This window comes from Neurospora tetraspora (genome assembly GCF_033439725.1).
Source record: "Neurospora tetraspora strain CBS 560.94 chromosome Unknown B0H65scaffold_7, whole genome shotgun sequence".
Taxonomy (NCBI): Eukaryota; Fungi; Ascomycota; class Sordariomycetes; order Sordariales; family Sordariaceae; genus Neurospora; species Neurospora tetraspora.
The window spans coordinates 3,243,155-3,260,562 of NW_026944389.1; the positions used below are offsets into that span (position 1 = coordinate 3,243,155).

Sequence of the window (17,408 nt, forward strand, 5' to 3'; positions counted from 1 at the left end):
AAGCTGCAGCACTGTACTTCTCAGTAGGGGAAGGCACAGGTTTGGTGTATGCATGTGTTCTGAACTCTGAAGTAGTGCTGCTGCTGGCGCCTTCCGGTTACGCAAATAATTTGTAGGCTCTACTACTCCTTTCCAGTCGCTTCACGTCCCATGTTCGATATCTGCCCGTCCTTTGCTAACTACCATTTTTTGTTCTTTCCGGCGAGCAAAGCGGTTGTAACATCGTAGTTTTGTGGACAGACATCTCATTGAGGCGATGGGGGAGAATGGACGAGAACAAAGCCCACAGATTGGGTTCTCAGTCAATCGTGCCTCCTTTCTGTGCTCCTGACCAGGATCTGATGCATACCTTAATGGCACATAGACGGAAGCGACATTTCAGGAGTTGCTTGGTATCATCGGGCAAAAGGTTAAGTACATCTAGTTGTACTTCTTGGGTGAGAAGTCGTGCTTGCCGAGCTTGGGATGTAAGGTAGAACTTCAGCACATCATTCCCATTGGTTACTCCTGCTAAGAAAAATACAATCAGGTCATTAGCTGAGTGAGGAAGGAGAGAATGCCCGCCGAGCTGCTGGTTTGTCACTCTTGTTGCTGGATTCAGGATGTCTCAACCGATGTTGTTTCTCTTGTGCTGGTCGCCATAGGACCTATGTACTAATATCACATACACAGGAAGGACCGTACTTTCATCTGAAGTCGGGATCATAGTAGGAGCTACACATAGGTAGAGGCAACAGAATGGCTCTTCAAACATACAAAAGGCCTTCGATTTCCATTACTTCCAACCGACGACGAACAAATTTCATATTCCGTTTCCACGACCACACCCGGGCCCACGTCTCGTTGTTCTCGCCGTCGCTTTTCGTCCTGTCGCTTTTCGTCCTGTCGCTTTCCTTCCACCCCAAACGTCAGTCCTGAACCCTATTCACGTGCAGCACGGTACCGTTGGCCTGCTCTCAAGAAGGTATGTAGAGATCACTCGAGGTTCTGATTAATCCAACCGCGATCAGGCATATGTTTCACCATATAATCATCCTGGCCTGCCACCCTGCGTACCTGTCTGGTGCCCCCTAGGGCACTGCTCACAAAGCTCACCACATACATCGTTTGCTGACTGGATTGCTTGCATGTTACTAATAACATATGTCTTATAGTGACCCGAGCTCGAAATGTCTGCCAATACCAACACCAACCACACGGGCAATGGCCCCCTACCCCACCTCAAGCGCCTCATGCCCAAAAATGGGATGTTCTGGAACCGGGCCAATATCCTTCGCCCTGATAGAAGAAACGAGGTGGTCGTGCAGGTCCTCGAATCCCTGGTCCACGAGACCCACCCCGGCGTAAAGCTTTCCTCCCGTCCCGGCCTGGAAGACGGGCCATCGAGAATCTCCTCTGCGAGGTCGTCGATACGGCGACTCGCTTCGAGGCCGCTTCTCCGCCCAAATTTCTGTCGACCCCCTCGCCGCAGTCGGCCTCTCCGGTCTTCTCGAGGAAGACTTCGATGTGCTTGCGGACGAGCAATCCTTTGTCGATAGGACACGGGAAGGCACCAGGCTGGGCCAACAGCTCAGCTCCAACGTGTTCGACGCCCTGTTCCTCGCGGTCGTCGAAGGCCGTGAGAAGTTTCTGGCAGCCGCCGCCGAGCGCCAGAATCTGGCTCAACAGGCCGCCTCAGGACATTCGCCTCTCGCCCAGGCGGTTGATAGATTCTTGGCTACGGCCTGGTGGTGGCACGAGGCCAGGATTCCAGTGGAGGTGCAGGTTGGGGAGCCGGATTTTTTTGGAGATGGCGACAATATTCCCGTCGGACGAAACTGGTAAACATCCTTACAGTCAGTCATATGGATGGTACGTAACGCCTTTGATGAAGTACGAAATGCATCCATGGATGAAATCGGAGAGAGTAAGACGTGTGTTCTAAATACCAAAAAATTGAGAACTATCAGAACCCGTCCCCATTCTCGGAACGACCTGGGGTCCATTCCAACCCCAGAATCAAGCAACTTTCCTGCCAAATTGCAGAGACCGAACAAGACAAAACAGTTCTGTTCCTACATAACATTGTCCCGAAGAACGGCCTTCGCTGGAAGTTCTACGCCAATCATGGCATCATTTTATGGAGGAGGAGACCCGCACCTTTCCCCCAATTAACCAACCTGCAGCTTTGATGGCTGGAATCCTTGACATTGCCGAATTGGGACATGATGAAGAATGTAGTTGGTTAAATGTGGTTGGGAATTCTTGCCAACAGTTCATCAGATGGTGAATCGGGCGTTGGAGATGCCCTTGCAGGAGCATAAGTTGTCTTTCCACACCATGATCTGTTGAAACAAGGAAGTTACCGTACAGCGTCTTGACGATCGAGAGATCAAGGCTGCGAAACGCAGGCGACTTGGTCAAAAAATTGTCCTAGAGTGGAAAGAGCGTCATGCCCGCAGCTGCATGTAATTGCTTGCTGCCTACCGCGCCAGCTGCAGAGTGCTCTCGATGCTGTCTGAACAGGATCGTCTGAGGAAAGTTCGACCGACTACCAATATCGCAAAACTTTCCATTCTCCGCTGCAACTTCCTGGCCAGCGAACCACCGCAAAACAGGAAGAACTGACTCGGAGGGTTGAGCTGCTCGTTCACTTTCCTACAACAAACAACGTCATACCCGACTCGTCAAGTTTACAGGATCAATTTGGCGAAACTACATCTACGACCAACGAACCACTACTCCTGAAGGACTGCCAATAGAAACGGCGCTGGGCATGAAAGAGCTTCGCAATCTAGGACCGGAACCACGACCGTCCTACTGAGTGTCATCGGCTGGATCAACGATGATCAGCTTCGTCGACAATTTAGGTAGGATCCGAAAGACGGCATCAGATGGCAGGTTACATCTCCATGTTTGCGCATCTCTTGGGTGCGTCTTCGGACCCCCGTGAATCAAGCTTCTTCATAGATGAGCTGTTAAACATGGGACGGCAGCGGTTGGTTCACTGACATTTTCACAGTCCCGACAAACCAGGTTGTCCTTCATTACACACATCGAGTTCTAGACCTCACCTACACCCTGGCTATGAAGATGATATGACCACGTTGGTGGGATTATTGGCAGTTATCCCAGAGCTGGAGACCCCAGGTTCGTACCCTGGCAAAGTCAATGTATACCTTGTTTCAAGTGTCTGACTGGTCGCGCCCATATCAACCAATTTAGCCAGAATGCCCCTAAATGACTGACGCGGCATAAATTACTACATCATCTCTCGATATCACCATGAAACCGAAAGCCCCCAGATGAACAATTGCACCTCTACTCCTGAGTTGGGGTCACTCCGTCTACTCGGTGCCTCCATGAATGGAGGCCGGACCGACGGTTGACATCTTGCTTCCCCTGCAAGCAGATCTCTTGTCAAGATGCGGCTACCTTGGCGAGCGCTATCTGGGTTCCATCAATGAACATCATTGGATCTTCCATCACTCATGGATGTGTGGTTTGCCTGGTGGGCTGAACCTGGTATATCTTACTCGCCTATCGCCGCGGTGTACCTATCGTCATCTCCGGGAGGCCGATAAGGAGCACGCAACATTACTATTATGCCGCCGTAACGAGTCAGCATCGCGTCTCGGAAGCAGGAAGGACTTGGTGTGATCCCCCTTTTGGGAGAAGCACCCCACCTTCCGCGATATCATGGATCTAGCAGAGTTATTGTAACTCATTGGTTGAAACTTAGGCAACGGAACAAGCCGAAAGTCTGTCCAACGCTCATCTTTCGCCGTCCACCATATTTAAACACCATAAGACGCACCGCGCTTCTTCCACCTCGCACTGTTAGAGATCCAGGACACAAAGGAGGTCAGTGACTTAATATCGCAGCCACCCCCTTCTGATCAACGCCTCTATGCCATCAATCAGCTTTGCATAACACTTGCCCCAAGCATCAGCGCAGATACTGCCTGCCTTGACACAAAGAAGCAGAAGATGGGATCCATCTCGCATACCAAACGTGTCCTACTCCTCACCAACTCCGAGCACGGCCAAGCCAACGTCTTCCTAGCCACCAGTTACGCCCTCCTCACACTCCCAGACGAAGATGTTGATGTCCACTTCGCTTCCTTCCCACCCATCCAGAAGTATGTCCTCTCCACATACGAAGATGCCAAGCGTGACAAGGCTCTTGCCCGCCCCATCATCTTCCACACCATCCCGGGCATCGACATGGTATCCGCTTGGCTCCGACCCGAAATCGCCGCCGACCGGGTCAACATGAACCAAACACGCATCGGCCTCATCCGCGCCATCCGGCGCATGCGCCTCCTGTTGCGGGTCACGCTCCCCTGGCTCGGCCCCGAGTTTGTTGAGATCTTCTGGGCCATCGTCGAGATTGTCACCAATGTCCAACCATCCATCGTCGCGGTCGACCCGGCCTTTTCCCATGCTTTGACCGCCCTCGGCTATATCAACCATAGCGACCGAAGTCCCAACACCTTCAAATTCATCATTCTCTCCCCCAACACTATCAAAGACTTTGCCATGCCCTTCCAGCCCCACGCCCAAGCCCTCTGGAAGTACCCGTGCATCGGGATGGCCTACCCATTCCCTGTTCCCTTGCTCTACATCCCATGGAATATCTACCTGATTTTGTTCTCCATTATTGTTGCCGCCTTCCTCGACAGCAATCGCCGTTCCATCCAGCGACATCTCACGTTGCACACTGATGAGAAAACAAAAGTCACGACGCTAAACGATCTCAGCCTCAGCCCAGATAGAATGCGGGTCAAGTTTCTCGTGGCTAACCTACCGGAGGTTGAGTTCCCGTTGAAGGTCATAGCAAGGCATATTATTCCGTGCGGACCGATGATCAGACCGTCAAAACCGCTAGAGGAGGCGGATCCGGAGTTGGCGGGGTGGTTAAAACAAGGTGGTAAGACGGTGTATATCAATCTTGGGACGCATGTGCTGTTTGATGAGGCGGGGCAGAAGGAGATGGCAAGGGCGGTGAGGATGTTGTTGGATGTGGCGATGGGGACTGTGTGGAGGGATACGGAGAAGAGATTGAGGGGGTTGAAGATCTTGTGGAAGGTGCCCGGCTTTGTGAAGAAGGGGAACGAGGGAGGTCGGAAGGGAGGTAAAGAGGACGGTGGTGGTGGTGAGGAGAATGAGGCCGGTCAAGAGGATGGATACTGTCATGGGGATGGAGGATGCCGTGAAGATCAAAAGAAGTCACCAATCTACTCCATTCTTGGCCCGGAAATAGAGTCAGGCACCGTACGAATAGTCAATTGGTTCCAAGCTGAGCCAACAGCCATCCTACAAAGCGGTAATCTGGTTTGCGCTGTTCACCACGGAGGCGCCAACTCGTTTCTTGAAACCGTCTGGTAAGTACTTGTCTCCATCCCCACTCCAACCTTGCTGTCCATACTAATCGCAGTCATCTTCAGCGCCGGTATCCCTCAAGTCATTCTCCCTTCATGGATGGACTGCTACGATTTTGCCCGCCGAGTGGAGATCCTCGGCATTGGGCGCTGGGGAAACCGCTTGGCTTCCGAGTCATCTGAAAACAGCAATAAGTTGTGCAATGCGAAGGAGCTGGCAGACGTTTTGATCGATGTCGTTGTAGGGGGGAGATGGTCGGTGTACGCAGAAAAAGCCAAGGAGTTGGCGAAGGTTTGTGGAGGGCCGGAAGTGGGAAGGGAAATTGCCGCGAGAATGATTTTGAGGGAGATTGACGGGTCTGAAGGAGATGATGCTATTGACGATGGGCAGGAGGGAGTGGAAGCCGCGAGGGGTAGGGGAGAGAAGAATGCGGAAAAGGAATTGTTGAACGGCAAAGGAAGTTCATGAACATTTACCTTGGCGTTGGTGATGCTCGGAGAAATGGTGCCAAGAAGAGAAGAGAAGGGTGGCACCTAAGTCGGAGGGTTAGGGTTGAACGACATCAACGGAGGACAGGATAACGCCATTTCCCCTACCGGTTTCCGGCAACTACAGGCCCCAACATAGCAGAAACCCCTATCATTTCAAATCTGCGGGACCTAGTTGGATACACAATGATATTTATCTTCCTCTTTCGTTGACATTGGGGTGTTATTGCCGAGTGTCCACCGGGCCTAGTCATTCAGTAAGGGGGCCGGGTTTTGACGCGTACTACACCTGGGTGCATAAGCGTAAAGCTGCAAACATCCAAGGATTCGTTATCACCCCGGAAAAGTATTTCATCCCGGAGGGCTAATGTGGTAGATATACTCCCAGTTGATCATATAGATGAGAGGTAGCACCGTTGATGATGTACAAGATGCGTTCTTGGATGGATAAGGAGAGAGCAAGACGTGCCATCCCAGTACTCGGAACTACCGGCGGGCATGGAGTCCAAGCTCACATCAGGCCCTGCAAGAAACACCATCGATATCACTGTGTACCTTGGCACTGGGGATGCTCGAAGGGATCTTTTTGACCGCTTCCGGCAATTTTTGTAACTGGCATGAAACATGTTTGTTCCACTTCTGCCAGTGCATCAACGCCAGATTCACCATCTGATGACATCTGATGAACCATCGTTCGCCAAGAACGTCCAGCCACAGCTGAACCAATCATCTGCTTCCTCATGTCCCAATTGGGCAGTACTCGTCTGGGCTCGAAGCGCCTCAGACCCCATGCTGCGCATGGGGTCTGGTTCAGCGATTAGCAAAAATACCAGCGATTAGCAAAATTTTAGTATATATGAAATGTACATCACCCGCCTGCTGTGATATTACTGGTGATGATCGATATGGGTTCAACGTGGCTTGATTGTGTGTGTGTCTAAGACTGGCTCTGCAGACTCGAAGCTCTGGCATCTGGGTAAAAATCCCGCATATCCCAATCCAGCTAGGCACGTACACGCCCAGTAGATCCCCTAGCCTCTAATATACCCCCTTAGATCTAGTGTACAAACTACGCCAAATCTACTTAGATATACCCTGAAATGCTCTAAAATCCTCCCAAAATTAGCCAAAAATAATACTATTCCCAAATTACTTCCTCGTTACAATAGCTTTCAAACTTTTATTCGTAAGAATCTTACTTTATTACACTTACTATTATACTTACCGATTTATTACCCGAATCCTCCTCTATAAAATCCTCTATACCCTTTAGGCGGCCTATAACAATATCTCCGCTACTAAACTCTCGCAATTAAATCTATAGCTACTATAATTCTACGAATCCTAATTACTCTATTAATTTTAAATATACTGCGGGAAGAAAACTTTGTATAAAGCTATCCGCAATCTACTCCTTAATAAGTACATAGATTACGTCTACTAACTTCCTCTCTTATACTTACTTTAACTAATATTTATATATATTGACGTACTTAAGCTTAATTACGAATTAAATTCCTTCCTTTACAACAAATCGTATTGTTTATTTATTATTATAGCTTATAAGCGTAGCTTCTTAATCTTCAAATCTTAAAGTAAATTCGTTAAAGAAACGGCGGGCGTAAATTACCTCCTTAGCTCCTTAATTAAAGGATAATAATTCAATTTTTAAAAATAAAATGATAATTATATTTTACTTATTAGTACCCTAATCGATAGTAGCCCCTAATAATTTAAATATAAATACTTATAAATTCTTTCAATCAAACAAATTATTTATAAATAAAAAATCACTTATAATGTAAAAGTCCCAATAATTTTTACTATTTAATTAAAGGGTATAATCTTAAATTATTAGAAGGTAGAAGAGCACTCTATTTATAATTGTATAATACGCTAGATTAGGGTTTAAATTAAATTGAACGAATCTGGAGACCGGAAAGGCTACGTCTAATTGCAATATAATAATAATGTAGAAAATTGAACCAATTTTAATTTAATACGCGTAAATTTCGTACGGGGCTATACTATTTTAATAAAATAAAAACTCATCCCTAATTATAAATATAGAATATAATTTCTTTATATATTTAACCTTCTCCGCAATTTTCTAAATATAGTTGTATTATAATAACTAAATCAATTTCTTCTCTTAATTTCGAGTAATCTTAATACCTAAAACTACTTCAATAACTCTCCACTTATTAATTAATATTTCCTCTCTATAGTAACCACTACCCCTTTAATTATAGTAATCTCTTTATCCCTATATTTATAAGCGATAACAATGTTATTAATATAGAAGAAAAAGAATACATTATTTTTAATTAAGATATTAAGCTCTATAAGGAGAAGGTTTATATTTATAGTTATAAGGGTTTTAATAAATTCCTATTACTAAAAGAGGGGAGATCTTCGCAACCTATATAGCGCGTATAGTAATTAAAATACCTAACCTTTCCTAATATACTTAAAGGGAACCTTTATAAATACTACTTCATTGAATATAATATTAATAAAAGCGTTCTTTACGTCGTACTAAATCAAATCGAAATTAAAGTAGGCGGTTATAGCTATCAAAATACAAAATAACTTAATTACTAAAGTCGCTACATACGTTTTATATATACTATCCTTAAATTACTAATCCTTATATATAATTAAAACGCACTTTATATTTAAAGAACCGGCCGTCTTAATTGAATTTATAAATATATACTTATATTAAACCGAATATTTTGTTATCTCCCGCTTCCTTAATACTAACCTACTTCTAAAACTTTTTATTCTTATATTTATCTAGGTATTCCTTCTCTATAGCTTTAAAGAATTCCCTAAGAGAATAAAAGTTAGAATTACTATAATATTTTAAAAGAAATAGAAAATTAATTTAATAAAAGGTCTTCAATATACCCTTTACTTTATAGTAATTAATAATAACCCTTATTATTTTTAATTTAAGATTATAGCCGGAATTCATATTAATACCCCTTTCTCTTATTTATTCTAAGAAGGCTTAATCTACGACCTTATCTCCCTAAAAGCCTATAAATCAATTACCCTTTATAAATAAGAATAACGTAGCCTAATAAAGGTATTAATTTATAATTAACTATAATTCTTTATTAAAATAAGAAGAATCGGTTATTAAACACGCGGTTAGATTATTAAGAGGCGTAAAGAAATAACCCTCTTCTTCATCCTTCGAATTCAAAACCGTACCCTAAAAATCTAATAGCGATTATATAAGCGGCGATAATAAAGGCTCTAAAGACCTTTACAATATCTCTAAACCTAATAATATCCTTAATACTTATAAGACTTCTAAAGATTTAAACTATATTTATATTTCTAAAAACCCTAATTCCCCTTGTTCCCCTAATATATTTTCAATCTTAATAAGAAAATCTTAAACAATGGGGCTAAAAACTCCATCATCTATAATAGGTATAGTTTTAACCTATAAAACGTCTATTTATATAATATTTATTTAATAAAAATCTCTTAATTATATAACTAATTCTTTAAAAAGAAATTTAAAAAAAATATTATAGATTTCTTTAACGTTACTACTAAAGAAGACCTCGTCTTTATTAAATATAACGTTTCGTATAATAATAATAAAATTAATATAAGGATTCTAAATCCTATAAATATTTATTAATTAATATCTAACTAAATAACTGACCCAAATACAATCCTTAAATTTTATCAATTTATTCTATTCTTTTAAATTTTTTATTATAAAAGTAAAAGCCTTATAACTATATACTTTAAAATATATAATAGTAGGGGAAGGGTCTAATAGAAGAATAATACCGTTTCTAAATCAATAATATATTTCGAATCAATCTTAAAGAAATTTCCAATAATATTCCGCCTTAAAGGTTAGGTTATATAAATATACAACTACTCTAATAATCTCTATCTATAATTTATAAAGAAAATTTATACCTAATTATATTACCGTACCCTTAATTTTAATTATACCCCTTAAATACTCTACGCCGCCATTTTAAATTTATATATAAAGCGTTAAAGGCTTAATACTAATTCCGTTTACAATAAACCAAATAGTAATCTTCTTACTACTAATTATTTTATTATTACATTCGATTACCCGAAATATAATTTAATATTAAATTTATAACCCTATATAAAAAGATTCTAAATACGTAATAATGAATTCGGCTTCTCTATTACTTAAATAATATACTTAAACGAATCCAAACTACTAATCTATAACTACTATTAAATTTAAATACTTCTAACCCCCTACTTCTACCTCCTTATAAAAGAAAAAATTGATAACTAATTGTAACCTAAAGCCCTCTAAATAATTATAAACTTCTCTATATACCTAATACTTTAATTTAATTTTAATATATAATTCGTAATATACTATATCTAATCCCTTAAATCGTACGCTATACTTTTATTTCGTTAACTTAATTAAAATTTCGGGTCCCGGATAACTAAATCGAAAATACTAACGAAAAAACTCACCCTCTTAAAACTTCTACTTAATATAATTTATATACTATATAATAAAAGAAAATTCGTCAACACTATTCTATAAAAGGATATATTCTAAAACAAATTACTTATATTTAGAAAAAATATTATAATTAAGGGAATTTATAAGGCGGGAGCGTAGGTAATTATTCTTATAATTCTAATAAATTTATTTATTTTCGAATTATTTCAAAGAAATAAAATTATAAATTATATTTAGTATTAAAACGATATTAAAGAATTAGAATTCTCTATCTCCGTCATCGTCCTAAACTATAATTATAATAATACTATACTCCTCTATAGGAATCCGCTTATTTTCCGCGTACATATAATTACTAATATTGAAAAGGGTAAAATTTTTAAAATAATTAACTTTATTAAAAATATATGATATCGTACTTAAATCGAAAATTGTAAAGTCTCTTAATAAGTACACAACGCTACATTTCGCTATAAGCACTAAGAAATTACTCTTACTTACCCAACGACTATAGAATTAATAATTTTAATCCTTATCGTCCTACTATATTCGCAAATAATTAACAGCCTCTTCAAATATCTTATCCTTCTTTAAATTAGCGTACGTACGCTTCTTAATAGTAGGATTTTTAATTTAACTTTTATAAACTAACTATAACTTAATAGAAAAATATTTATCTAAATTATAGCCTAATTATTTATAAAATATATATAAAAATCGATATAATCGTTTATTCGCTAGTAAAAATAAAGAAAAAATATATTTATTTTTATTAATATTCTTCCCAAATTTACCGTTCTTACTTATAACCTCTCCCCATCCCTCTACCTCCGGGCTAAAATTTTATTCGTCGTTAAGAACGTCTTCCTCAACGGATTCACCGCCTAATATAACCGTAAATGCAATATCCTTAAATAAGGGGGTACAACCCTCTCCCTAAATAATATTCGCTATTACTACTTTATAAAAATCCTTAGCTACAATAAAAAAAAAATTTAACATTAAAATTTCTCTCAATCTCCTTATTATACCAAAATTAGTAATTATTTACCCAAGCGGTATAAAAATTCAACCTTATAACTATATAAAATTCTAAGAACTACAAATTTAATTCATCTACTCTAATAATTCTTCAAATGATATAGAAGGCTATAGCCGCCTCCTAATAAAAAGTCTAATTATACTAATTATAATTAATTCTACTAAGGGGCTTAAAAATATTAATAAATCTAATTCAAGCAAACTTCTTTACCTTACAATCGTTAAAAATAATAAATTTACTAAAATTATCGTACTACTTATATAGACCAATACTTTTAATAAAATTAATTTCCCAATAATTATCTCCAATAATTTCAAACATCCAACAACTTAGTATAATCTTCTTAATACCTAAGTTAGAGAAAGTCTTAACCTCTATACGCTAATCCGACTTCTCAATCATATAATTACAATAGTCGCGCTTATAATAAAAGCCGTAAAACTTAGCGGTAATAAAGAGAGTAGCCTCCTTATCCTTCTTAATTTCTCTAATTTCTCTAACGGGAACCTCCTCTTAATAGCTAGCAATATTAGGTTCTACTAATTCGGTTAGCCAAAGAATATAATTATTTAAATCGATATACTTCCAAAGACCCAAGTCCTAGGCTATAGAAATAAAGGCATCTTCCTAAGCTAGCCAATCCCTAGGGCCGTTAAAGGCAACGCTATTAATTTTAGTCGTAGACATTATTAGCAATCGTTTAATCGGTTATCGTTACTAGCAATAGCTTCAACGGTCGAATCAATAAGACTCTTAATTATAATATTACTAGTAATGATCGATATAGGTTCAATGTAGTTTAATTGTATATGTATCTAAGACTAGCTCTGCAGTCTCGAAGCTCTAGCATCTGGGTAAAAATCCCGCATATCCCAGTCCAGCTGGGCACGTGCACGCCCAGTGGATCCCCTGGCCTCTGACACCTGCATATTTACTAGCAAAAAGAGGTAGCCCGGCATAACTACATATCGCGAATAGGGTAAAATTATTCACACATTGATTCCTAACCACACAACACGTGCATCTAAAATGTAAACGCGCCAGATTGTTCGCCTTATCTTTCTCTATCTGCTGATATATTCATCTTTTTCATATCTTTCATTTTCGTGGTGCAGATCAAAAATCAGTATAAGCTAAATTTTTTTACTAATCGCTGAACCAGACCCCATGCGCAGCATGGGGTCTGAGGCGCTTCGAGCCCAGACGAGTAGGTACCACGACAAGGATTCCGGCCATCGCCCAAGTTCCACCCACCGAGTGGAGTCGTGCGGTCCGACCATGTCTAACTCATGTTGAACGACATGGCATTATAGAAGAAGGCTCAGTTTGGGAGATGACAACGTAGAAAAGCGAGCGGTTGTAAGAAAAGACCGAACACCTCACGGTCCAATACATTACACCTTCGGAGTACTCTTGCACGCATCAATGCGTCTTTATTATGCCTTTGAACCCAACTTCTAGGCAGTTCGTGGATGGAAGAATGCCTAAAGGACTTTAGCCGATGTGTTTTCTAATTATTTTGATCCCTATTACAGTTTTATGAAGGCCTTTTCCAACTACAATAAGCGGTATTGGACTGTCCGTATTCGGTTTATTCCTACGACTACTCGGCAAGGAATGTATAGCACCTCGAGAGCGGGTGGCATGTATATGACAGACGGGAGTACTTGGTCAAGCGCTGTGCAACTTCCAATTTGGGTTGAAGACCGTCATTTTAGTTGGGTCGGCCAAAACTGACACTTGCACGCAACTGCCACTGACCGCCAGGAGAGCTTGCGGCAGACTGTTGTTGACATGCCTGCCACGTCCTCTCCACACCGTCACCGAGGCCGGTCTTTCAGTCGAAGAGCGCACTTTGCTCTTGCCCGCCCGTCAACCTCAACTCTAAATTGGATAAGTGTCGACCACGTTCCCAAGCCAATCCCGAAGCAACGGCGACACAGGAGGCGGAAATGCATGTAACAATCATTATTGAATCCTGTTCCATACCATGGAAGACGCCCATATCGACATCCGTTTCTCGCCCCGCCGGTCTAACGATTGGGAATCATCCAGTGCTAACACTAGTCATGGGCGTCAAAGGTGATGTGACGCTGCTGCTGACGCTGCTGCTGCTGCTGTGAAACTGGAAGATTGTACCGTCGCTTAGTAGGATGCCTGCTCCAGCTCCTGTCTCTTCCAATGGCTGGAGAGGACAGGGGGATCTTCGCGGTTCTTTTATTGTAACGAGGGGATAGGTCCAAGGATCTGGGGTAACAGGTAAGCTGGCTACCTACCGCGAAAACCGAGCCAGAAAGAGAAGGAGGAAGGAGGAGCAAGGCCCCCGAGTAAACCACACAAAGGATACAGATCAGGCCAAGTTGAGCGGGCCGACGCGCGGAGTTTGAGCAAGAAGTGGCCCATCTTTGCGTTCATGTAGCCCAGTGACTACCGAGACCAAAGCAGAAAGGACCTTTATGGTTGACCTCCTCACTATGGCCGGTGAGTCCATTGCCGGAAGAAGCGTAGAGGGGTCTCAACGAAGGTGTTGCTCAGAATTGCGGCCGCGATCGGCATGGTGAAGAAGACCCGAGTCCACAGGTAGAGGAAACCGAAGATGTCGTCGAAAAGGAAGGCGAGGTGAGGTTGGAAGGGGGCGTCGCTGTTTTTTGTTGAATAAAAGCACGTTGTACAAATGTTGAACAAGAAGGATTTATTCCCATGGCAACGAAGATATACCAACTGAACCCCCATAGATGGAATGCGATAGTGCTGTAAATTGATGTTGAGTAACTCTACCCGTACCCTCCCCAAATCTACACGCACCCTCGCCCAACCAAGACACTTGATAACAATTTCCTAGCAATGCCATTCGAACTCCTGAAACTTATCGTTGACGAGGTTGAGGTAGATATCGAATCCGAGTTGAAGGGATGGGTCGATGGGGATAAATTCTTGGAAACAATAGTCTTTGAACAAAAGAAGACGTTGGGCAAGGATAAACTGATGAGGGTTAGATGGTTCGTCAGGGGTGGCTACGCCAAAAAGGAAAATCTACCAAAAGATGGAGAATAAAAGAGAAAGGTTCGAGGGAACTGGGAGGTTTGGGGAGTCTCTCAGATATAGGGTAGAGTGGTGCACCACAAAGTGGGCTGGTGGGTGACGATTTTGTTGTTTATGGGGGAAAGAGCGATGCCCTTCGTGATAAAGGCAAATCGACGATAATGTCGTAATCGATGGGTTGTTTTGATTGGTTGTATTCCGGACTCGACGCGCTTCATTCGCTAGCCTTTGGACGTTGACGTTCAGCGCTTGGATGTGTAATCGATCGTTAATCCTAGATGGATTGATGAAACAAAGTTGCAGCTACCATTGATGCGTGCAAACGCCGCGAATAGGATGGTGATGATGTAGATTCATCTATCTGATGATGATGCTAAGAGTGAGAGAGATGGGGGGGTGCTTGACGAAGTCTGGCACTTCGTCAAGCACCTCTCCTATACCTTGAGTGCGTCGGGTGCGACGACCGCCCCCAGCATCTGCCGTGTGCGTTGACGCACGCACGAGGCTCTCTCTGGCTCGAGCGGGAAGTTCCCGCATCAAAAAGCCCTTTAAAGTTCCTCGATGTGGTACTTACATTCGCAACACCCAATTTCTGCGACATACTACGAATTAGTACAATGGTTAATCCTAGGCTTGCCAAAATGGAGGCTAGGGGTTGTATGCACGACTTATTGATGAGAATCTATGCGGACTTTTTGAGTAGAAAGTGGCTATGCGCAGATTCATCTTGTGTTTTGTTTGGGGGGGGAACGTGCGTGTAGATTTGAGGTTGCGTGTATGTACACAGTAGAATTACTCTTGACTTTACATGCCTCTAGGAGTCAACTTTTAATCCAGTACGTGTAACAGCCAGTTGCGAAAATAGGATGACATTTGACTTTACACAAGTTTGCTATCTCAGCAACAGCCAATGAACAACCGGTAGAGGGCAGGGGCTCTCGAGGGTCCGTAGGGCTCACTGGTCAATACAATAGAACACAATAACATCGTGGCGGATGTGGAAAGGAGAAGGCAGGAAAATGGGCTTCATCCTGTAGTTGGGACGGAAGAAGGAAAATGAAACCAGGGCAGCTGTGATGACACAGCAAGATCAGTCACGGTGCAAGTGCGAGGTGTTGACTGTACTACTTGGCTAGACTTGACTGAAAACACCAAGTTGAAGAAGCAGGATGGAAAGAATCCCAAAAGAGAAGATGAGAAGGGCTGGGTTTGGGAACCATGACCACACAGATGGTGCCAGCTACCACAGCAGCCTAAAGTATTCAAAGGCAGGGCTGCCCTGGTGAATGGGAAACCCTGAGGCGGCGAAGGTGAAGGAACCCAGGACAGTGTACTGACATCCAACTCATTTTGGTCTCGAGCAAAAGAGCATATCATTCTTCCCATGTGTAGGTTACTAGATCCTGCCGAGAAAGATGTCACGAGGCCATCAGCTCAGTCAGGCAGGATGAAATTCCCCTCGAGCTACTTGTTCATCCCATCACTCCTGTTGCCTGGATTCAGCGTTCCGTTTCGCCTCATCTGATGCTGCCTAGCTTCTCTTGTGTTGACCGTCAGGGGAAGGGCGTTTGCACAGTAAGGTACGCACTTTCATCCGAACGTGAGGACAATAGTAGGCGCCTCTTATTGAGTCATTGGTACCCTACCTACAAGTATAAAAGGGCTCAAACCCCCACAACTAACGAGCAAGTTTTGAATTTCCTTTTTTCCTCACCCAACCCCGCCGCCGTCTCATTCTTCTTTCGGTTTCACCTTTCTCCCCTTTCCAACTCACCAGCAACTCAACCCAGCAGAAAGGTATGCGCAGCCTACCTATGCTTGCACACAAGCATTATCTCCCGTCGTTATGTTAATGCTAATCAGAATCACGTCAGTCTCGAAGCGCATCTACGAGTAGCACGGTGTTGTTTGCCCTGCCAGATTCCAAGCAATAAGGTATGTAGGAACAAGAAGCTTGAATGTGTCCATCACCACGGCAACCGCTAATGAAAAGATTGTCACAGCCACATCTCCGAAAGCAAGCAGTAAGAGCGCCCCTTTCAGTCCTTCGTGGCCCACGTTATGGGCATTACCATCGCGATCACGCGAAGATGTATCACCATGTGATCATCCTGGGTACCCTACCTGTCCAGTGCCTCCTCGGGCACTGTTCAGAGTGTTCTTCACAGACCTTGTTGTTGTTTATTGCATGCCTGTTGCTGACAACATGTTTCTTACTTATAGTCAAAGCTCAAAATGGTCGTGCGCTTGAATCGGCTTTTGCCTCGGAATGGCCTGTTTTGGCGTTACTACGGGTTCAACAGCAGCATCCTGTCGCCCGAACGGAGAAGCGAGGTCGTGTTTCAAGCCCTCGAACTCCTCGTCTGGGAGGCTCATCCCGACGAAGACCTCAAGATCACGTCGCGCCAAGCAAAGGATACCATCGAGCAACTTTTGGTGGAGGTGGTTGACGCGGCAACCCGCTTCGCGGACACTTTTGCAGTGCCGCCAAACTCCTGGGAGTCTCGCCACCTTGCCGCACAAGGCATTTCAGATCCCATCACGCGCGAAGTCTCCGATGCAAACGCCGAGGAGCAGCGCTCTTTCATTGAGCGAGCGCATCCAACCACCAGACTGGGCAAGGAGCTATCGCTCAACGTGTTCGCGGCGCTCTTCGTCGCTATTGTCGACGCCCGTGAAATCTTCCTGGCCGATGAGCGCTTGGCTCATCAAGACCCGTCAAGACACTCACCACTTGCCCAGGCAGTGGACAGGTTCAAGGCGGCTGCTTGGTGGTGGTATAAGGCGAAGGTCCCTACTGATGAGCAGGTCGTTGAGGAGGGCGAAGACAGTGACGATGAGATAGAGGACGAGGAAGACGAGGATGGGATAGAAGAGTAAAATGGTTAGACAAGGGCATGGACATAGCCCATAGATACCTACTAAAGACAACATTATATAGGCAAACAGGATGTACACGAAAGCTTTTGCTGCA

General features: G+C 43.1%; 3 protein-coding genes across 3 annotated transcripts; all 3 read left to right on the forward strand.

The window, feature by feature from the left end:
* Positions 1 to 1,169: 1,169 nt before the first annotated feature.
* B0H65DRAFT_445684 (uncharacterized protein) lies at positions 1,170 to 1,824 on the forward strand (the record flags this gene model as incomplete). The annotated part of the gene is made up of 2 exons (XM_062825761.1): positions 1,170 to 1,343; positions 1,375 to 1,824. The coding sequence occupies 2 exons, from the start codon at positions 1,170 to 1,172 to the stop codon at positions 1,822 to 1,824; spliced, it is 624 nt and encodes a 207-aa protein (XP_062678874.1).
* Positions 1,825 to 3,969: 2,145 nt separating this feature from the next.
* B0H65DRAFT_560687 (uncharacterized protein) lies at positions 3,970 to 5,832 on the forward strand (the record flags this gene model as incomplete). The annotated part of the gene is made up of 2 exons (XM_062830152.1): positions 3,970 to 5,366; positions 5,430 to 5,832. 2 exons carry the CDS (start codon positions 3,970 to 3,972, stop codon positions 5,830 to 5,832), a joined length of 1,800 nt encoding a protein of 599 aa, XP_062678875.1.
* A 10,837-nt stretch (positions 5,833 to 16,669) lies between these two features.
* Positions 16,670 to 17,314, forward strand: B0H65DRAFT_531828 (uncharacterized protein; the record flags this gene model as incomplete). Its single annotated transcript, XM_062828949.1, has 1 exon — positions 16,670 to 17,314. The coding sequence occupies one exon, from the start codon at positions 16,670 to 16,672 to the stop codon at positions 17,312 to 17,314; it is 645 nt and encodes a 214-aa protein (XP_062678876.1).
* Positions 17,315 to 17,408: the final 94 nt, after the last annotated feature.